The sequence below is a fragment of the Poecile atricapillus genome, chromosome Z (genome assembly GCF_030490865.1).
Source record: "Poecile atricapillus isolate bPoeAtr1 chromosome Z, bPoeAtr1.hap1, whole genome shotgun sequence".
Lineage (NCBI taxonomy): Eukaryota > Metazoa > Chordata > Aves > Passeriformes > Paridae > Poecile > Poecile atricapillus.
This window is the reverse complement of record NC_081289.1, coordinates 43,950,582-43,974,186: the sequence shown is the minus strand read 5'-3', so window position 1 is coordinate 43,974,186 and position 23,605 is coordinate 43,950,582. Positions and strand designations below refer to the sequence as shown.

The following is a 23,605-nucleotide window of genomic DNA, read 5'->3' as shown; positions in this document are numbered from 1 at the left end:
CTTGTGTTACTATCTACATAGTTTATTTTCCTTTGTGCCACTTTTAATAATAATTTCAGGCAATTGTGAGACAAACATCCTGTTCTTAAAACCTGAATGACCTTTGTGTAACTATATGGTGTACCTGGCCAGGTAACTTCTCTGCCTTTAAGAAAAAAAAATTTGTAGGGGTTTTTGGAAAGATGAAAAAAAATGGACATAAGTTGTTACATAGAATAATACTCATATTGTACAGTACCAAATACGAGTATTTATAATGTAGGATTGAGTTTGCTGTTTTTAGCGATTTCATGTATTTTATAATTAAAGCAGTGTCAGGTATGTGATGTGTTACTGAGAATGTGGCATAATTCATCTCTTAGGTTCAGAACTATTGTGATTTTTGCACAGTCATTTTTTCTTAGAACGTATTCTTAATATTTGTTATTACCATTGTTAATATTTTCTAATACTAGAGGAGTGATAACCTTTTCTCAGCATATAATGAAAGGATTGAAATGCAGCATCATACACACTGTTTAATTGAAATGCATTATTTTACTTTGACAGAAGCTGAAATAGATATTCGAATGAGAGAAGAGTTTTCTAAGGTGTGTTTTGAAACACTGCTCCAGTTTTCATTCAGTAATAAAGTAACAACTCCTCAAGAAGGCTACATCTCTAGAATGGCACTTTCTGTGCTCTTGAAAAGGTCACAGGATGTATTGCATCGCTACATAGAAGATGAGAGATTGAGTGGCAAATGCCCTCTTCCACGGTATGTGCATTGCCTTCAGAACATAAAGGTATTACCATGACTTTATGAGAAGTTTGCATTCAAAATATCACTTAGCCATGAAAAAAATTAGTGGGGAGGGAGAGAATGAAATTTAAAAGGCAGGGAAATGTTTATGGGTTAGATATTTCAAAGAAAATGCTGGTACCCAATTTTTTTAAAAAAACTTTAAGTAACAATGGTCATATTCTGTGCTGTTACAACAGTTTTCAGTTACTGAAACAATATTTCTGATATCTCTAGTATTATATTTCTGAAATTTTATTTCCTTTTATTCCCAGTAGAGCTATGTGTAGTTTCTAAATTGAGAAGTGAGTAGAATCTCCTCAAAATAAAATATCCAAACAGCAATATTGTGAATCATTACTCAAGTAATTGTACTAGAAATGGAAAAATTAGACCGAAAAACGAAGAAATTCTTTAAAATGGGAACTTACTTGAAATTCACTTCACTTTTGAAGGTTTTTATCATGAATGTGGAAATTGAGTGTTAGTCTTATCACATACTTTGATATGAGTGTTTTCACACTGAGATTTGTATGTGTTACTGTTTCCATTGTCAAAGTTAAAGCCGTCTTAGCTGAGACAACAGCAATGATGGTGGGAAATTTTTTCTATAAAACTTACATTCATGAAACAAAAATGAGTAGTTGACTGTTTGCATTTTTTCATTTGTAGGCAGCAAGTCACAGAAATAATTTTTGTTTTAAAAGCTGTCAGTACTCTCATAGATTCGCTTAAAAAGACTCAACCTGAAAATGGTAAGTTATTGATAAATAACATGGTTCCAAACAAGGTAACATTACATCTACCCCAAAGATGTATTTATTATTTCCTTTAGTAGTTTTCCCAGAAATTTGAAAGAAAAGTGGACTCTATAAAAGTCAGTATTCTGTAATTCTTTGTATATGTAGGTCACAGATGGCAAGAAACCCCACAAAGTTTTTCCAGTGTGACTAAAAGTATAAGGACCTAAGATATGTTTAATAAAAGAAAACTTCAATTTATGGTGTCCTTTATTAGATAAAGCTTTGTGTCTTCTGAAAACAAAGAAAAAAACCTGTTCCATAAAATATTAGTGGAATTCTTAAATATATGAAGTTTGGCTAGATCCCTTTTTCCTTCTCACAATACCTTTTTAGATTGCTATGGGTCATGTTCACATAGGTGCACTCTGCAGTTAAAGGAGTGTACAAGTTAAATGCATGGACAGGCTAGTAGATACCTACACTCATGGTCTTGCTCTCCCTCTCTTCCTGCTCTATTATCTTCTGTCCCCTGTATTGAGCTTAGCTCACTGATGCCTGAGCACTTGTTTGATAGATGTATTTAAAGGGCTGAATCAACTGAAACACCTCAACTTAAAGAGAGACTCACTATCCTTTTCCTCCTGTAAGCTGCACCTCCAGTATGCGTGGAGAGTTCTTGGAAGAACTTGGAAGACTCTTAATCACAAGTCTTGCTCAAGTCCACTGTATTGGACTCTGAAATTCTGACAAAATTATGTATACAACATTGCCCTCTTCCTCCCTGCTTTTGATATTAGGAGGAACAGAAAAAAAAACCCAACCCTTTTCAATCCTGAAACAAAACAAACAAACAAACCAGCCTTTCCAGAAAAACACGGGCAGGTGGCTTTCTGGAAAGAGGCAATGCCTCATTAGCATCATCCCTGAGCAGCTAGGGTTATGATGTGGTTTCTAAGGTTCATGGCAAAAGTGTGCAGGCAGAACTATGCCAGGATGCGTAAAGCCTTTTGGCTAACCCTGAAGTTAACTGAAGTGCTGCTTTGGTGGGTCTTCCTCTTAGAGAGGTAGAGAAGCCGTGGACTGTTCCCCACATCTCTCTTTCTGCAATGAGAGACATACTTCCTCCGGTCCATATGCAGCAAGACTTGCCAAACCTCCCACACACTTTCCAGTGTCACTCACTGGACAAATTACAGAATCATTTCACTCCCGCTTCACTTACATTTTAATAATTTTATTATTTTAAGATAATTATTAATGTTGTCTGAAGCGAGGGGTTTGTTCTCTTTTGAAAGCAGAGCTAAAACAGAAATAAGCAAGGAAGTGACATTAAAATAAGAATCATGCTACAATGTTTAATTTTACTTGTTGGACTAACAAAACTTTACCATGGATCTTTGTCCAGTGTTTCTACCTTTGCTTTCTGTAGCTCTTGTAATCTGAAGTGATCTGAAATCAATAGAAAGTCTATTGCTGACAATCTTCCAAAAGTGAAATGTGCATCCAGTTCAATTTTCTGTCAACAGCTGAGAAAAGCAGGCAGAAAGCATGTGTATTACAGATTGAATAGAAGTATTATCTTAAATTTGTCAGTTCTTCATCCCAAAGACACAGTGAATGACTCATATGTAGAAACACAGGTGTGTAGCCCTACTCCAGAGATATTATCCCATATGGCCTCCGTCTGCAGCTGAAAAAACAAATGGTTCTCCAGCAGAAATCCTGGCCCCATATCTGAGTGCCCAGCATGGATGCCATAGTGTCTGTATAGCACTAAGTACCTGTGTTTAGGCACACTGTGAATCTGCCTTTAGTTAGAGGTATTGGAAAAAATCTACAGTCAGTATTTGGACAATGGTAAGTGATTCAGTGTGTTCTTTTCTTCCCTGCAGTTGATTCTAGCACATGGGCACAAGTTATTGCCTTGTACCCGACTTTAGTAGAATGTATCACCTGCTCATCCTCAGAAGTGTGCTCTGCTTTGAAGGAGGCACTGGTTCCCTTTAAGGACTTCATGCATCCACCAGCAGCCAAGGTACAGAATGGAGAGTCTTGACCCCATAAAAACTTCTTTTTTATTCTTGAAGGGAATATCCAAAAATGTTTGCTCCTGGGTGAAGTTTCTCTGAGGAAATCTCTTGTGACTAGTACTTTGGCAACCAGTGCTGACTGCCTCTTAACTGTACTAACAAGAGCTCAGTAAGTCGTGAATACAGGCTTTATCTCAAAGGTTCCAGAGTGAGTAGCAGTGCAAACCTTTAATAAATTTAACTGACTAGTTGGAATCATTTATAATCTAATGTACTTGCTACAGTATCTTGAAGTGGTGATTGAAAAGTGGGCTTATGTACAGCTTGTTGTGTATGTGTTAATGATGTAATTAAAAATATTTCAATTCAGTCAGATTTATTAGGCTGGTGTTTTGCACCCTTTTTTGAAGTACGAATTGTACTAAAATTTTATGCAAGATGGTACTGTAACATTCCATATATCTGTAACCAGCCTTTGTAAACAAAGGGAACTGATATACTTGTGTGTATAATAAATGGTACAGTTATGTATAAAATAGTTGCATTTATTATTTAAATTCTTTTAAAAATATTGATAATGTCAAATGCTTGAAAATGTATTTATTATGAATAAGTTGTATGCTTGCATTTTTACTTACAGTTTGCCTTCTAAATTTCCAGATATGCTCATTCATATCTGATCATGTTAGTTTTTGCTTAATTGAATGTATCTTCTTTGTGGCCATTGGACATCTGCAAAGGGTCATATAACAAAAGATTGAAGCAGGCGGTCACAGTCTGTTGATCTCAAACTTCAGAGTAGTTGACCTGAAATAAGTTTGAATATGCAGAAATCCACTGTAGCACTTCAACACTACCATACCTCACTTCCTAATAAATTTGTTTCAAGATGTTTGTTCTACTTAACTCTATCCATTTTTGCAGTTGCAGTCTTGCTTTAAAAAGAAAACAAAGGTATTTGAGGGTTGTTAGCCTTTTTTCACCTTCTTGGCAAGTATCACAGTCTTTCAATCATGACCCAGGAAAGGCAAGTTCAGATATCTAAAATACTTGGCTGTAATATTTGGTTCAATAATTTAAAGTGTTTTAATTTGTAATGTCTTTTCAACCCAATTGTTCTAATCTTTTAATTATAAACTGTGTCTGATAAAAACAATGGGAAGTGTATTTCTGAAGATAGTTACTCAGTTAGAAATGCAGTAAAAATTGTCATTAAGTAATATGAATTTGTTTCACTTTAACATTATACACAATTGAAGCAAACCACTTTTAATAGCATTGTTTCTAAAGTTTGGGATCTAGCATTTAAACTCTTATTTAATGGATTTTGATTTCAATAATGTTTCACCTGTATTCACATTTTTAATCTGTGACGTGAAAGCACAAAGGCCAAATGTAAAAAAAAAAAACAAAGACAGGTGCCTTTCTATGGATTTCAGAATTTCAGAGCTTATGTTTAGGGTTTTGTTTCAAGTGTTTTGTAGATATTAAAAGATTATCATGCATAAGAAATGGTATTACATCTGTTTGGTTTGCACTTTCCTCACTAAAGGAACACTGATTGGTACATGTGAATGGGTGCAAAAGATGTAGAAGCTTCAAGCTGTACGTGTGATGAACTGGTCAGGGTTACCGTGCCTGAATAATGTTCTCCAGGCAGTTCTTTGGACAGCTTGCTCCCACAAGTCTCCAGTTTATGGTCCTTTTTAAAAGCTTTCTGTTTCAAAGTACAGTAAATATTAAAGAGGATTCAAGACCTTGCACATTTCTGTGACCAAAGTTGTATGGGACTTAATTGTCAAACCTGAATAGTTTTAAGAGAATACAGTTTACATTAAAGAAACAAATGTTTCTTGTTAATAGAATTTATGTCAAAATACTTTTTCTGGAGGAGCAGTTCCAGTATACTGCAGAACCAGATCTTACGTGCAAGCAACATCGTCCATACTCTGAAAGTGAAAACCTGACAACTGCTCTCCTAATTAGAGGAAGCTAAGTCGAGGTCATTAAAGAAATAAACTGTAGACAGGAAAGAAGAGAATTATTTTGTTTTAGAATATATAGGTGTGCAGTCCAAGCTATGGGTGAATTTGTTTCTAATTAGTTTTGAATGGATTTTTCAGTGATAATACAGATGTGTTTGTCTGTTAAGGCAAATCTTCGTCTTTGTCTGTAATTCAAAAAGGGATGCATGAGTCTTTCTTGACTCTGGAGCTTACACTACTTTAAACCTATGAATATTAATCTTCAAAAGGTTTTGAAATAAACTACCAATGAGTTAATTTACCATCCTTTCCTCTTAATTACAAAATGAATAATACCTGTGCTATTCGAGGCATGTTTTGGTCATGCAATCTGAGGTTGACTGTATTAAAACTGCTTTTTTGTATTTTGTATAAATAGTTTGAAAACTAAAAACAAAGCTACTTAGCTTAGGAAATGTTTTCATTGACTAATTTTGTCTGTGAGCAAGAATTATTCCCTTTAATGTGCCTTCTTGTCCAACACTCAAATATTTCTTCCAACTTGAAATATCAATTTCTTTTTCCTAATTTTACTTTTTGCTAAGCATTCTTAGGGCTCCATTGAGGCAAGCAGCATTTTTGAATACTTAAGTTTCACATTTTTACATGTTTCTATTCTAGAAAGATAAATCTTGTTCCAGAAGAAACTGACTTAATTTAACATTACCTGTTGAGCAGACTCATATCCAAGTTAATTTCAAGTGTGCAGGGTTGCTTAGTCATGAAAATTAAAACCTGTGGACATTTTCAGGATGGGGTCTGCAGTGTGTCACTGAAGTCAGCTGGAAAAGTGGTGCAGCTGACTGTATAGAAATGTGTCAGTTGGAAGTTAGAAGATAAGCATTAATTGCTTATTAAATGTAACCAGTCTTCACCTTTTTCCTTTTTGTTCACAACTTCAACAAAGACACAGATGGGAATCCAAAGAGAAAATTAATAGTTTATTAGCGTGTTCATATCAAGACTTTGGATTACTTGGGAAAACCTGTACGTCTCAGTGCTATGACCATTGCCTTAATGTACATGAAGATTTAAGATTGCATAGTAACTGCTTATGAAAAAAGAACAGATGTCTCAAGCTGGGAAGTTCTTATAGAAAGTCTTATTCCCAGAAGTAACCTACAGTAGTTATTTACTTGTCATCAGAGATGGTTATCTAACTGGACATCTGTTTTGTTCCCTTGTACATAAGCCTGCTTCTCCACCTGCTTTATTTGATGAACTGTAGAATGTTACTGGACATTAAATCACGTGAAACACATGGTCACTGGTAGTTATTTACAAGAGTAAATAAGAGTATGTGTGTGAAATTTGAGTCGTTTATCATTGTACTCTGCAGATGGGATTCTTTTTTTACCCAGGTTGAGTTCTTCCTTCTTGCCAAAGAGCAAATCTTCCCATAGCTGGCCTTGAACTCTCCAGGCAAGGTACTTTTAGTGAGGTTAATGCCTTTCTTTTCCTCACAATGGCAAACACAAGTACTAGCCATCAGTGTATTTTACAGAAACTCATTTAGAAGCTCAAGATATGACTGTTCTTGGGGGGAGGGAGGAGGAAAGCACATTTTCTACTCATCTGTTTCTGTACAGCTCAGCTCTGTGTCTCTTCACTAGTTGCTCACCTCACATTTTCAGCTAGCTACTCATTTTCTGTACGGGTAGGCAACCTTCAGCTTCAGTCCTCCTGAATAAGGTGAGGCTCTATACAAGAGAGAGAAATTGCTGTGCACAGCTGCCTTGTGAGCAGAGCACATTCTGACTGTGCTACTGCTACAGGCCCAGTAAAACAGCTTAGAGTGGGGGGGTGTCAGAAAGTTCCAAATAAGGCAGCTCTAGTGTGTAGGTTTTGTTTGAATTGGAATCCAAAACAGTGCACAGACATTGTCTATATCTGTAGGTGAAAACCATTTAACCATCAGCAAAATACTGATATTTTTATTCCCCAAGAAAAGCTTTTCTCCCAGGATTTTTCACCCCTTCCTTCTGACAGTGCTTTCTGTGCGTGCTTCAGTTGTAACTTTTGGAGGCAGAGACTCTTTGTATAGACAACATTTTATATATCAAGGCAAGTAGTACAAGTCCAATAAAAATAACTGTCAGTGTAGAGCACAGATTTCATTTGGAGAGTAGATGCTCTTGAGATCTCATAGCTGAGCTGTACTGTTCAGATTTATGTCTTATTCCAAGTATATGACTGCTGTCTAATTTAGGACAGACAACATTATATCCACTAAGAACCAATTGCTGGAATCAAGAATGACCACAGAAGCAGCAAGTATTGGATGGGTGGTTTAAGACAACTTTTGTAAGAAAGAAAGTGAAATTAAATATTCACAATTCTTAGGGGAGAGGGAGAACCTCAAAAGAAAAATGACTGGACTTGAAGACAGACTACACAAAATTGCTACGTAAGATCTCACAGGAGACAACTCTGAAGTAAGAGAGGAACTGAGGAGATAAGACAGTTCCTTGGAGATGTAAAGGTCATGACTGAAAGTATGTGCCAGACAAGCTGTAATGAGACCAGCTCAATTAAACAAGGAATTTCATCAACTTCAAACAGTGAGGGGAGGCCTATGAAAGATAGGCAGTCAGATACCACCAAAGATAAGTTAACAGATAGGGATGAAAGTAGATAATACCTGTCAGCTAACAGAGAATAAATGCATAAATAGTAAAAGATTTGTACTAACAAAAGTGCTGACTACTAAAAGAGTATGGCTGTTTACACAGGTGATGGTCTTTGGTTCAGAACTGCAATTTGTGTGTTGAATTTTTTGTTTTGTTATGGTGATGGCTAATCAAAAACATCAGAAATCTACTGCCAGTCTGTTGCTTGTGTAAATGATGTGACAAAGATTGAAGAAGCTTGCTTAGAAAAAGGAAATGGGAGAGGAAATGGTTACATGTTGTCAAATTGACTGAGCCTGAAGAATTTCTTCCTGGAATTTAAAGAACTAATCTGAGTTACTTCAGCATTTTTAAGATCATCTTTGTGATGTCCTTGTGTCCTATCAGAGTAACATGCTAAAAACTGATCCTTCTTTTTCTAAGCTCCTAATTTAAGAATTTATGTCTTGATTATGAAACAACTGATAAAAAGGATAAGATTTACCTGTTTGTTTACTATGCTAATATAGATTTCACTAGCAAGAGATGAAACTATTTATTGCTTGAATTTACTTTATTATCTATGTTTAGAGAAACTCTCAGATAAGCTTATTTTTATAATCACTTTGGTAAGCTTTTCTTTCTCCATGTTAACACATTTATTTCCACTGGTGATCTAGATGCCTGCCTTAAGAACTTAATTCATAAGTAATCTCATTTATCACTAGTGTAGGTATCTTTTCACCTAAAATGTATTCCTTATGGAAAGAATGAGTTAAGTACAGTTACCATATTTTTCTTCAATCAAAAATACTGTGATGTTGAAACATACTCGAAGGCATTGGCCCCTTGGTCTGTTTTGTTTTCAGAAGAGATTGCCAATAATTAAATAAGAAAGGAAAGCCCTTGGAAGTCAGGTATCTGGTATCTTCACAGTTTTGTTACTGGAGACCCTAATCGTCAAATTGGGGTCGTTCCTGCTGCTCTCTCTGCACAAAATATCTGTCGTAGACTTTGACACAAGTCTCCAGTGGTATCTCCGAAGCTGAAGCTGCTTCAAGACTGCAGAAGTTCATGAGGCTGTGGTGGTGGGAAACTTATAGCTTGCTATCATTTGATCTGATGTTTTTAATGTTAACTATTTCTTACTTAGAACAATGAAGTTGCCAAGGAATTGCTTGTGCTTCTGGCTTCCTTGCCAGAAGACTCATATTTCATATGTCCCCTGTCACATCACAGACCAATGCCTGGTCATGAGGGGTGGGGCTGAGAGGCTCCATGGAAAAATGGCAGCCAAAACTGGATTGCCACCAATTCAGAGAGAGCACAGACAGCAGACTGGTTTTAATCAACCTCTGCCATGAGAAAACATGGAAGGGGACAGGAATAGTAAGTGCACAGTGCTGCTGGGATGTACATGTGCAAAGAACTAGTTTCTGGAGTAGATCACGACTTTTACTTGCAGACCTACTTACTGAACATCTGTTCATGCCTCTGGGCTTGGCAAAGCATTATATGGTACTACCTTACTACAAAAATGAGCTTCAGAATCTACACAAAGTACTGCCCTAGAACAAATGAGGAAAGATAAACATTTATCTTAGAACAGGGTTATTTAAATTAAACATTTTCTCTCAAAATACAAAATTACTAATGTCTGTTACAGCTGTATGCACTATACTGGCTTAAAATTTTAAGCAGTTTTGTTGCCAAAGTCTCAAAGAGAATGCACTGAACTGATGGAGTAGTACGAGCCTCATCACTCTTTATAGAGTGAGAAGCAAGTTTTTGAAGTGTTAAACTTCAGTCTGATAGTAGTAGCTCTTTCTTGCAGTTTAAAAATTGCTTTAACCAACTCAATTCAATCAACTAGGTCAAACTTGGAAATGGGTTAGGAATTGAAAAAGTTCTGCCTTTTTTGCTCCTCTTCCATACACAGGATAGACCTGTGAAGGTAAAATCTGCTCTCTCTAAAAGCTTGAAGGCAGTGGCAACCTGAAACAATCAGTTATGTACTCTTTGTTAACGAAATGTATTTCATGGATGTATCCAATACATTTAAAAGAGATCAATCTAAGAATTATTTTGAATGCCATTTTTCACATTATTGTACTTTTAATCCAAACAGAGCTTTTGTCAAACTAATGAAGTGTTAAATAATCAAAAAATGTACTCAGATGTTTTCAAATAAAACATAATCATTTAGCATCTAACAAACAATATAATCTTACCTATGTAAAATATATTCTCTAGTTTTAAACAGTTACCAGACTTAGTGGGACTATATTTAATTGCAAACAAATATTTAAATAATTGCTAATGAAATAATAATAATATTTTAGAGGAGATGAATGCAGATGCAAAATCGGGCTTAAAATGTAGTTTCTTCTTTATTTAAGTCATTATTAAATAGAAGTTACTTTTGAAAGAAATAATTCCTCCTGTGATCAAACTTACGAGAGGCAGTATGGAGCATCTGCTTTGAGATGCACAAAGATTTCTCTTCTGAGATTTAGGTAACTAAAATTTTGAGGTCTACCACAAGATTAAATAGCCTGCCTTTCATTTGCAGTCAGGGAAGACAGAAGAGGCAGGCCTGGCGGTAGAGTCATTCCATCGTTAAAGGTCATCTAAGTTGCTACGTGGAAGTGACAGTTCTTGCTACCAGAGCATTAGGCTTAGGCATCTGGTGGTTCATGGTGGTTTTTAGTTTACTTTAGACATCCCAAAAGGGAGAGGATGAGAGAGCCACTGTGTAAAAGCTGTTGACTTTGCTATTGCAGTGTATTTGTGGTGCTACAGTTTTTTTGAGTTCCCCTAAGAGCATCTTCTTTGTGGTTTCTGTTGGTTTGTTTGTTTGTTTGTCTTGGGTTTTTACAAATCCTTTGTAAGGGCTTGCTCTAAGGCTTGCCTGTTTTTTTCCTGGGTGGAGATAATGTTCAAGTATTTATCTGTTGTAACCTCTGTCTGCAAGGGACAACATGCTGTGACTTCCTTGTAGTCATGGCATTAGTCTAAATAATTACATGAAGAGTTAAGAGATCTACAGTTACTGTATAAAGCTGAGCTCTTTTTGAGCCTTAAATTCTTCCTGCTACCGATCCATCTTGGTTTTCCATTGGTTTGCCAATTTGGATGAGTACTTGATGTTACTATCTTCATAAACTCAGTAAACAGAACCAAGCATTTCCATTACTGCTACACTTTTGTACACTCATCAGATAATTTTTCTGATTGTTTTATATATTACATTTAACTGCTGCTTTTTTCACAAGTGTTTCAGGTCAGCAAGGTGTTAGTTACTTCTGATACCTTCCACTTGGGTGCCTGAATTCTTATTTTTGGCACTTGAATTTGTCATCTCTTAGGAAAATGATAAAATATTTGCCCGTAAACATTACTTCTTTGAAAGTCCCTGCACATTTACACTCTTGGTAAATAAAACTTGAATTACTGAAAGTAACTGGGGCTCCCATCCTCAAAACCTTTCAGAGCTTCACATTACAGCATGAATCAAGAATGTGGGTGGTTCCCTTTTAGGTAATTTTTCATTGTTTTCCAGGATCTACTGTAATAGATCTTGGATTTCCACTTTTTAGATAAATGCAAGTCAAAAAAGATGTATAGGTCTTGTGATTTGCCATATAATAAACTGTGATGTGTGTTGAGTATCTGCCAGTAGTTTGTACTGATACCCAATTAGAATTTTAAAAACACTTTCTGTTTAGACATTATAAATGACAAATCTTTCAATCATTTAACTTACCAAACTCCAAATAGAAAGAGTATTCTATAGTTATCTCCCCTTCTTATAATTTATGCAAATGATGTAGTTTTAATTTACATTTTACTGTCACCCAGAAGAGCTGATTTTCTTCAAACAGAAATTGCTAACTCCTTGTGTAAGAAACTATCTAAATATTCTCATGATTTTAAGATGGATTTCAGTCTGTTAATTAGCAAATATAAAAGAGACCTTAATTCAGGAAAATAAGTCATTGAGATATGAAATACTGAAAGTCTTGTGTAAAAGTTGCTTTACCTTATAGTTGAGGTGGACTTAGAACAGGAGAGCACATTAAAAAAAAGGTAAAAAATAACCCAGAATTAAATAAAAACTTTAAATATTAAAGTTTTGAGGATTTTTTCCAGTGCTTATATATTTTGTAATATACTTAAAATAAATCTGAGTATTTAATAGGAAAAGGTATGAAAATATCTAGCTTCTGCTTTTTCTTTTTAATAAACACTTAAATATCCCAATTTTAAATTGTGTTTCTTTTTCAGAACTGAGTTTTTTATGTGTACACCAAGTTAACTGAGCAGGAATGGAGCATACGTTTCCTTGGTGCATCCATATTTGTAATACTTTGCCTCTCCTTAGCTGACCTCAAAAAATACTAAGTCTCCCTGTCCATGTGAGAAATATGGATTTACAGAGGGGAAACAGGAATTGAGAGAAAGCAGTCTGGAGGAGACTGAAACAGTCCCTTCCAGAACCAGAAGTCTGAGTTACTGGGTGCTTCCGTTTTCTCAGCTGTAGAATATTCTTTAACATGCCATGCACTATCAAAAACACACGAACTTCAGGATCACCTCATCATACACAACCTCTTAGCATGTTTTCTCCAACAGAATGTCACTGGTTTAAATACGTTTTAAACAAGTGATCTGTGATCTAATTGTGCCTGATGCTTCATGTAGTTAGCAACTTCAAAAACGAGGAACTACCTAATTGTAAAGTACTTTATCTTTGTCTCTAAGGTGGCAATGCTTTGGCTTCTTTCCAGTGCAGCTTTCTCACCTGCAAATTTGTTGCAAGTTGTCATAAAAGGCATTGCATTTCCTTCTTAACTCATGTTGTAGATAGATTTTTGCATTAGAAACTTAAAGACTATTGTCCGTATTCCTATTTCCATATTCTGCACCACTGATGTTAATGCAGTTTTTGTATACACAGTAACACATTCCATTTTTTTTTTTTTTTTTGTAACTCTTACAGTCTAATTAATCCCTCTGTGTGCTGGTAGCTGTTTTTCAGTAGGTTTGTTTGTAGATGTGTTGGTGTTGAAAAACAGAACAGTAAGAACGTTAGTATTTATAATTTTCGTGAATCTGTAATGAGGTTCACAGTGGGTTTCTTTGAGGTCAGTTTCTGTGGAGTAATCGCTATGGAGTCTGTTTACATTTAGAAAGAAAAGAGCTTCCAAATTAAAAGTCCAGAGCCAAGGAAGGTACTGTAAGTACGCTGAGAGCCCGTTCCCGCTGTGCCTCTCGGGCTGAAGAGTTAAAAATCCCCGTCCCAAAGCGGTTCGTGTGGCGGCAGCCCCGGTCTCCAGCCCCGCCGCCCGGTGCCGCGCCGCTCCCGTACCCGCTCGAGTCCGCTGCTCGCGCCCGCCCCGCCAGCGCCTTCCGTGGGCCCGGTCCGGCCGCGGCCTTTGGGGAGCGGCGTTTCGGGATCGGGAGATGCGGCCCTGCTCGGGCCGGCCGTGCCCGCGCCCCGGGAAGAGCGCAGCGCCCCCGTCTGTGAGGAGCGGCCCCGCGCCGCACGCGCCATCTTGGGCACTCGGCGGGGGCAGCGCTCCCCCTCCCTCCGCAAGATGGCGGCGGCCGGGTGAGTGACATGCCCGGTCACGTGGCGCGGATCGCCCCGCGCTCCCCCCGCGCCGCGCGGTCTCTATGGCTCAGCCGGACACACGGGCGGCGGCGGCGAGGGACGGGCGGGCGGACGGAGCCGCGGCGCCCGCACGGCGCCTTCTTTGTCTGCGGCCTCGGCAAGGCGAGCGCTTTCCCTTCCCCGGCCCTCCGGCGCCCTCGCCAGAGGGCTCGGCTTCCTCCTTCCCGCCGGAGGAGGCGGCGGGGGCTCCCCGCTCGAGCGGCCGGGGTGGGGGGGTCCTTCCGCGGTCCCTTCTCCCCGGCCGGCGACACGGCGCGTCCCCCGGCGAGCGGGGCCGGGTCCGGGGCGCCCCGGCCCATCGCCGCCTCTCCGGGGAGCGGGCGGGCCGGCCCGGCGGGGGTGGCGGGAGGTCAGGGCGGGCTGGCGGCCGTCTCTCCGCCCCGCACCCCGTTCCTCGGCGGGCGGCCCGGGGCCGGCGGGCGGCCGCGCTGCCGGGAGGGGCGGCGGGCAGGTCCCGTGCCGCCGCCGTTCCTCCGGGGGGGCGAGGAGGGCGGCTGGATGGTCGGGGGTGGGGGGTGGTTGTCTTTCGGCTGTGTTTCTCTCCCCCCTTCTGCCTCCCCCGGCTCCTCGCCTTTCTTCCTTCCCTCCCTTCCCCTCCCCGGCCCATCTGTTACAGGCTTGCGGAACTGTGGCTGTTTGAAATTAAACGTGATCTTTACTGTACCAGCTGGGGTCTGTAATGTATCTGATAAATGAAGCTCTTCCCGTCGGTTTCAGGTCATGCAAGGAAAAGGGCAAATCTGGGGAGGGAGCTGGGCGGGGTTTCCCTTTGCTTTTCACAGTCAGGCGAGAGGAGTCTGGTTGATGTCTGCAGCAGATAAAGGAGACGAGGATCATCAAAAGACCTCAGAGCCCTTTTATCTTTCTTCTGTTTTTCCCTCTAATTTCAATTGTCGCTGCCGTGTTGTCTGCCTGCTTGTTTCCCCCTTCAGAAGGGGTCGGGAGCACCAGGGCCCTGGCTGAGGTAGTAGTTTGTGCTGTTGGTCGGGTTGTGACATTGCCCGCTGTGGAGATAACTGCGCAAGCTACTGCCTTGCTAGTGCTGGTGATGATCAGCTGCAGATGAAGACAATGACAATGGGAATCCCCTTTGTATTCCCGGGATTGCATGCTGCTGAGGTGGCAACAGTTCCTTCTCCTCCTGGTTCTGCAGGAGAAATCTAGCCTTGGCCACCGAGACAAGTAGTGGGGTTCGACCCCATCAGTAGGATACTCCTTTCACAGAGCTGGATGAAAAATCACTAGTTTCATGCTGTTTGGAAGGTACCTGAATTTGGGCTGAAGAGCAAGTGCCTGCATTTCTTCTCATGCTTAGACCTTGTTATTCACCTGGCGTCCTTGAAAGAGATGGATTTTCTATTTTGTGAAGATGGAGATCAGTGACAGACTTGTATTTTGTGTCTTCTGAATATGCAAAACTTGTATGTGTGATGTTATGTGCTTGTGTCTGAATGGTAAAAAATCTTGAGTATTTTTCTAACAAAAGCAAAAATATGTAATTACCACTTTATATTGATGAAAGAGTTTTTTTACAGTATAGTTGACCAGTTTTACTGCTTGCTGCTCACAGTTTTAGGTGAACTTCTGAGATATCTTTCCTGTATATTTTTACTTATTGTGAAAAGCAAAGTCATTAATTTGGTGTTGTGAATTAATTAAAATTGCTGGTATATTTATAGCAATGGCTAAGGGTATCTTTTTGATACAAATTTTAGTGTGTTGATGGCTTATTATAGTGGCTTAAACTTGTAATATATTAAAACCTTTACAATAAATGTGCATAACTGTCTCATGTTTTAAAAACTAATTAATTTTTCAGTCAGAATTTTTATAAGACCTAACCACAAGTCTGTTAACTTTATAATGAAAATTAAAGCTGTAGCTAAACACATAAAATTAAGTTGATGCCTTTAGTAGGTGCTTCTGATTCACAATTCTAATGTATTTATAATATTGAGAAGAAACTTACAGATATTTAACTCAGCCTCTCTTTTTGAATTGTTTGAACTTATTATGTGTTTAGAAGACATGCAAAGGTTGCTCTTGCACCTCTGCTGAATGTAAAATGTCTTGCAGAACACAGAGAAAAAGTTCAATCTGATGATACTTCATTTTTACCCTGTGCACTGCATTATTCTGGTAATTCAACCTTTGTCATGAAATAAACTTTTCAAAAGCTAGATTATCTCATGCTCACTAGTAAACCATCACATTAGGTGTTGTTACTAGTAGCTTTTTTCTGAAGTAAAATAGCAGTCCTAGCTGTTGACTGTTTCCAGATTTAAAACACCCTTGTTTTTTTTTTCCTAACTTAAGTGAAGGGTTGAAAAGGATGATGTAGCTGCCTGCTTTTCACATCATAACAAACAGCACATACTAAGCAGAGCTTGTTTGATCTGGAAGTTGGGATAGTATTTTCACCATCGACCTTTAGGCATCTTATTTTAACTGGCTAATCCACCTTTCTCTTCAGTGGAGATGGCAGGGAGATATTCCTGATCCAAACCATGCTGGCAAGTGCCTTAACATTATTTGATCTGAATTAGCCTTTCACAGAGCTTGTCTCTGTATGTTGATTGTAAAGGAGGTGAAGGTGTTTCAGTTAATCTAAGTGCCTGTAGGTGGGTTGTGTGAAATTGTCCTCCCTGTTGCTTTGCCTTATGCTCAGGCAACTTGGGTAGGATGGATTTTGGCTCCTGTTGTATCTTTTTGGGTGTGAGGGAAAGAATCAATGAGAAAAAATATGCTTGACCATGCTGCCATTAAGCACTTAGTTGTTTTATCTCCTGGGTAAGGTATCTCCCTTAAACTTCTCTTGCTACCTCAACAGTAGTGTTTTACACTGTGGAGCCTTAAGGACAATATTAAGAACCTGTACTAAAATGAGACAGCGCTACTGAAATATTGCATGCAGTGGACTACTGAGATGCTGTGTAATACATGAGGGGGTTTGTCCCCATGTCCACATGGGTCTTGGTGGTGTATTACTCTGTAGGTTTTAGGTAAGTACACGTGAATTGTTTCTTTGAGGAGCCACAGACAAGATGCTTAGCTTTAGGGCTGTCCATACATTTCTTGGTTCAGAATGTTACTCAATCTGGTATTCAAAATACAGAAGTTAATCCAGTCAAATTTCATCCTTAGTTTTGCCCTAGTCTCAGCCACTGTTAACTGTCCACTTTCCCTTGTGTACTTGTGTGATGAAGGTTGCAACATCAGGCTTTGAGGCAAAGAGATTAATTCTTTGGTGGAATGGAGAGCCTTACCTTACAGATGTTGTAAAAGTCAAGAATCTGAAAATACTGTGAAAACCCCAAATGGAAAGAGTAGCTCATATCTTGTAAATTCAGTCATTCTTTACTGTGATTTGATGAATTAGTTTGGAAAGAAAAATTTCATTATGCCAATTAAAAAGCAGTACTGCTGGCACATTATTGTCTATGGCATCGTCTCTTTCTGAGATATTTTTTCGCCTTTATTCTTCAGAGTTTTCACTCAGTCAAACTTCTTGTGTGAATTTTTTATAGAAACATTAAAATAGGCACATGGCTGAGTTGATGGAATTTCTCTGCAAACTTATTTAGTTTATAGTGTCCCTATTGTGTATTGTTTGCTGTGCTGGGTGAGAAAGTACTGCAAGAAATTTTCGTCTGTAGCTTTTCTGAGCACTTCTTTTGACTCATGGAATAATAAAAATGCATTGAGATTCACAGCATAGTCGATTAAGCTTTGGATGCTCTTATTCTTTGGTTTGATGTCTTTTTGTGCTATTGTCTTACCTATTTTGTGAAGAGCAGTCACCAGCTGCTCACCCCTCCAGCTACTGTCTGTCAATGCTGCTTCTAAAGATACTGGCATGCATCAACCTAAAATCTTAGATCCAAGATAGTTGCTTCCCTGCAGGGTGCAGTTGCCCTCTCTGTCACCAAGGAGAGTGCTGTGTTCCCATGCTAGCAAAACTGATATTTGAGAACTTGTCTTCACTGGGGGCTGGCTTGGGCCTTTTACTTTATTAGGTCCTGGACCATGCACATAATTACGAGACTGAGACCTCCTGCTTTACACTGGGCAGCAGCTTGAGACAGTAGGAGGAAATGCTAGTGTCTAGAGAACTACATCTCTAAACACATAAGCACTTACTTAAAATGCTTCAGTGCATTAGATAAATTATGTGTGGCTTTTCATTTGATACTTTCTTCATAAGAATGAGTGCTAAATTAACATAAGGAAATGTTTAGTAATTACAGATGAAAGTGGACCACATTCTTTATGCTGAAGTTTATGTGCATCTTCCACTATCCTGTTCCTAAGTGTTACTCAGTGAAATCAGAGATATTAGTTCTAGAACATTGCTTCTGGAGGAGGTTTTATATCTGTTATATATACACACATACATACACACACACATATATATATATACATATGTATATATATATATATATACATATATATGCATATACACACGGTATATGCCTTTAGAGTTTCTGTAGCAGAAATGGAAGTGTCACTCAAAACAAGTGTGAATGTTTGGGAAATTGGTGTCACATATGCATTGCTTTCCTCTAAAATGTCTTGAATATTAATCTTCTAATATATTTTTTTGGGTCATAATTTTTACAAATGTATGCATTTATTTTTAACAAAGTAGCCAATCTTTTCATCTGAGCAAGTTAAGTTTTTTAACTAAGAGTCTTAGCCTCTCAGCTACATTAATGTATAGGCTTTGTGAACTTCTGTCCAAAACGTGAACACGTGTCCTGCCACTGAAGATGTTAGACAGGAGGAGAAACATAACAACAAAAGTTACCTGCACTGGGATCTGCTGGTATCCCTGAAGTGAAAGGCTTGCATTTAATGGAAAGGGGGCAGGAGTGTTTCCTTGGACATGAAAAGTGCTACATCACAATGAAAGCTGCCATGTTTGCTCTGGGAAGCAAATCGGAGGACTCAAAGTGGCACTTCTTTTTCTTATCCAAGACTTTACCAGCAGAAAAGGATCTCTTACCTGGTCTTACAGTTTCTCTTCCCAAGTTTGGTTATTTTGCTGGTAAAGTCTTGCATAAGGAAAAGAAATCACTCTTGCCTTGTTAGTTTTATCTAGCCTGCTTACCTCTGCAACCCAAGCAAAACTGCCTCTATTTTCCCAGGTGATAGCATTTGAGGTTTGCCTGTTTTAGGCTTCTGCTGAAGGGTTGCAGTGGCTGCAGCAAAGAACTGTGTTGTAGTTGAGATTAACTACATCCAGAATTTAGTGATGCCAATGTGTCAGTACACACATGGAAAAGAAGTCTTGCACATTCTTTTATAAGTGCTGGAAGTCTCTTATTCTAGCTAAGAAAATAGCATCCATGACACCTAGTTATCAGATCCCTTCCTGGTCCCTATTCACTTTATCCCTATTTTCTACCCTCTCCACAGTAAGTTCAACTCTTCAGCTACCTGAAAGAAGGTTGATTTTTAGAAGAAAATTATGTACTTCTGACTTCCCTGAAAATAGGTTTAAACATCTCATTAAATTAGCATGATACAACCAAATTCCTCCTTTCTCATGAGGAGAACTTGGAGTATGCCTCATCCCATTCCTGAAGGATGCTTGGCTGTTCATTTTGCCCTTTGCAAGAAGAAAGGATTTTGTCTTAAAATTAACCAGCCTTATCCCACAAAAAATGAGATGAAGGAATCGGTATAAAAATGGTGGCATTGAATGAGATTAGGTCCTATTTATCCTGTCTTCTCTGTGGAGATTTGTGTGTATTGGAAGAGAAGAAGGGATAGTTTTGCTCTTCGTTAACTTTTGAAGTACCACATTAGGAGGAACTCTCCAAGTGATAGCCCAGTGACCTCGTATTACCTGAGGTGTATGTTCATAGAAAGAGCATTACTGTGGTGCCAAGGCTTTTGATCAGAAAGGCAAGAGCATCTGTTGTGTGCCACCTGCAAAGAAAAATAGTAGGTGTGAAGGCATATAAAAAAAAAATGGCAACAGATTTTCAGCTGCTTTGAAATCTACTCTTTTTTTTTCTTTTTTTTTTTCTTTTTTTTTTTTTAATCTGGTATCTAGTTTATCCGGTAAAAATCAGTGTGTTTTGTGTGTGTGGTTTTTGCTGAGGTGTTGTGTTTCAGGCTGAAGCTTAGTTTTCAGTCTAAAAAGGGTCTTGTTCACCCAGAGTTTTTGTACCATGCTCTTAAAGGGAAGGTTGGTCCAATTAAGTTTCCAGAATTAAGCTTCTGCAAGATTAAAATAAATCTAAAGTTACTAAGTTTTAATTACTAGAAGCTTTGCTCATGAAGATGAATTACATTTCAGTATTTGAAATATGAAGTGATGCCTTTTTTACCTAGTTAGGTGTAAGTGAAAGCTGTATCAGTCTTGTCCAGAAAAATGATTTTGTATGTTGTGGGGAGGTTTGGGTTGGGTATTGGGAAAAGGTTTTTCACCCAGAGAGTGGTTGGGCACTGGAACAGGCTCCCCAGGGAGGTAGGTGGTCACGGCATCAAGCCTGACAGAGTTTAAGAAACAGTTGGACAAGGCTCTCAGGCACATGGTGTGATTCTTGGTGTGTCCTGTGCAGGGCCAGGAGTTGGGCTCAATGATCCTAATAGTCTCCTTCCAACTCAGGATATTCTGTGATTCTGTGAACCCTGCTGCACCCAGTTCTGGTCAGCTGGTGGAGTGGACAATTACTTTAGAATGGGTAAATCTGATGTCTGAATCTGCTACTGGGATGATGTTGCAAAAACTTACTACATGATGTTTTCTCTACAGTTCTCAGGCTATGTAGAAAATAAATCACTTCCTTACCTTCACTTACCTACCTTCTTACTTCATTAGGAGCCAGTATGTACACAGACAGTGGGCTGTACTATGTGGTATCTGTGCTTCTGGAGCAAAGAGCACTTCTTTCACAAGGTGATAATTGTAAGTGTTATCAGGAATGCACATGTGTAGTCACAGTCCAGATTTCTTGTGCTGCTCTGTGTCATGTCTATCTGATTTACACAGTGATTTCAGTCATGCTGAAATATGGCAACCTAGAGATACAGTGTGGTGGTTAAATAGTAATCATTTGAGCTAGGCTCGTTGCTGGTGCCATCAGTGTCATGGTGACCTTTCCTGCTGCAAAACCTGCATATGGACCCAAGAAATGCTTCTGTCAGCAAGGATGCAGTAGGTTACTTTTGTATAACCTCATGTAGGTTTGGCTAGAATGCCTAGAGGAAGGTGGGTCTGAAGTGTTATCAAGTGAGAGCTAGCAGTGCTATACACATTAAGTGTTTATAGTTGTGCCAGTCTTCCAGCTAAGATGCCATTATTTTCCAGGTCCCTCAGGTTTCTTCCCTCTCTTGTGACTGACTTTTCCACTACTCCCCAGCTTCATGAATGTCTTCTTTCCAGCATCTGAATGATTGCTTTCTTATCATGTTACTCCCTGATGTCATACATGATCTGTCATGCATCCTGTACCCAGCTGCTGCCTTTGCTATATTAGTACATGGTTATAGGCTAGAGGAAGGGTGGGAGTGGAAGCAAATGCTTAAGCTTACCAATTATTTGTAACATTTTTCTGAAAAGTAAAAATGGTCTAATAACACAAGGGCAGGGCTTAAAGAAAGTAGATAGATAGCAGTGATGCTAATCAAAACACAGAATTATCAGTGCCAAGTCTAGTGGGAGCAGAGGTGCTTAAATATTTATGCAATAAGTTCTCCCCTCCCTTTTCCAGTCTGCCTTTTTCTTCAGTACTACCTATGGCCCTGCTGTTGTAGCAGCATGATGGTTGAGTACTTAGGATATCTCGTGGCTCCTGACAAACTCCAGCAGCCACCACATGAGCTGCAGCTAGCTGAAGCTGAAGCTGGAGGTGGTGTGTGAGCAGTTCAGGTGCCATTAGGACCTTCGCTGTGAGAAAGCCTTAATGCAGGTGGCTCAGCTGGTCACGATGATCATGTGTAATGCTGCCCAGATGGCTGTGGTCAGCTCATGCCAAGGATGGACTTGGCATTTGCCCAGAAAATCCTTTATGGTAATTCTGAGGTCTTTGTGGTACCCCCCACAGCCTCCTATTGACTGGAGTGGCAGGAGGGGTTGCAGGCAGCTGTGGAGCAGCACAACCCATCATCAACAACCAGCAGAGACTGAAGCACTGGAACTGAGCTGTGCATGGAGCTGCTTCCCAAGGCCTGTCTACTCTGGCACTCTTAGTCTGGCAGAGCTTACTCAAGGCTAAAATTTGCAGTTCTGTATATGGATGCCAGTATTGTTCATTCCAGTTATCAATGCTCAGGAAGGCAAAACACCATCCATGATGACAGCTGCAGATGACAGAGTGATTGATGGGACAGTACACATGGAACATTTACTGTTACAAAGCAATCCAAATTGTTTCTTTAGTCACAGTCCAACATATTTAACACTGTCAACCATGAAGTACCATATACACTAGCAAAAAAAGTAGGCTACATCTGCAGGATGTGTTGTATAGAGACCTAAAAGTAGTTTAAGGTAACAGATGGCAACTCTCAGTCTGTTATATAAAATTATTTGTAAACGTCAGGAAAAAGATAAAAATAGAATTAATTCAGTCAAAAATTCCTGCAGGTTTTAAAGAACATATTGAGATTATATCTGAGGGATAACAGGAGTGTTTAACAGGAAAATTATTGCAGTGGACCCAGTATTTTGAAATTAGGCCTAAATGGTAGAAGGGCTTCCCCTCTCTTCATCTCCTTTGGAGTTTGTTGATTGGTTAAAAAGATGTGCAGCTTTTACCTTCAAAGTCAACACCAGTGTAGGTCACTGCACTTCAGGGTTCAGTCATGATGTTTGAAATCCCAAAGTTCTCAGACGAAGCCAAGGTAGCAAGGACTGAGGTGATTTTACCATCTTCACTGACTGAGCTAGTCCCAGCCATTATTCAAAATCCCAAAGACTGCCCCTTTGTGCTTTTGTTTCTCCCTCTTTCTATTTTTTCCTTTATGGTAATCAAGTTTCATGTAATTAGCCAAAAACTTGCCTTCTGCAACGTTGTGACCAGGTACAAAGCAGTGTCTGATACAATAGTTTTGGTAGAGCTTTAAGTGACTGAAAGATGACACCTTTTCATTAACAGTGACTGGCGTGGGAGAATCTTTAACACCAAATGGCACTTTCTTGTTTAATATTCAGGCTTTTTTCCTCCCTCTCTCTCTCGTTGTGTTTATACATCCCTTTTGACTTCACACCGTGAATCTCTAAGCTATTTCAATTTGGTTTCCCATCCCTAAAAATACTATGAACACTATTACCAACATTTTGGTTTGTCAAGACTGTGAAAACAGGAGTGTTATTTCTGTTCTATATTTTGTATATCTAACATAATGGGAAAGGGATACAACTGAAGATTTAGGTTACCCTTCAAATACTTTAACTGGGTAGGACTAGTACTGCCTCCCCCACATTCTTTATAAAGTGCTTGCATATTTCTGGTATGGTAGTCTGCAATGGAAGTAAGCAGGATGAAAGTGCTGAGTGCATAACTGTGACATTTCATACAGTGCAAGGCAACATCATGTTAACTTCTTTGCACTGATTTTGGCACTATACAAGGACCAAGGTAGTCACCACCAGGACAGTATCTCATTAAGCAAAGATTTAGGAAAGGGGCTGTCATAGTCCTCTTGAAGTGGACTTATGTAACATAGTGTCATTGTACAGAAAGAAAGCTATTAAGCTGAACTAAGCGATCTTCCCAGTATGCAACA

The 23,605-nt window shown here is 39.1% G+C and overlaps 1 protein-coding gene across 5 annotated transcripts in view; it reads left to right on the top strand.

Moving 5' to 3' along the window:
- Window positions 1-23,605, top strand: part of LOC131592602 (protein MON2 homolog) — a 106,215-nt gene that overhangs the window by 61,478 nt on the left and 21,132 nt on the right. For 3 of the 5 annotated variants that reach the window (XM_058864203.1, XM_058864201.1, XM_058864205.1), the window contains 3 exons: window positions 550-757; window positions 1,454-1,536; window positions 3,417-3,559. In XM_058864203.1, coding sequence (XP_058720186.1) covers window positions 550-757; window positions 1,454-1,536; window positions 3,417-3,559 — 434 coding nt within the window. Of the gene's footprint in view, window positions 1-549; window positions 758-1,453; window positions 1,537-3,416; window positions 4,461-23,605 lie in introns of those variants that run through there. The other 2 variants (XM_058864204.1, XM_058864202.1) reach the window with 1 other exon arrangement.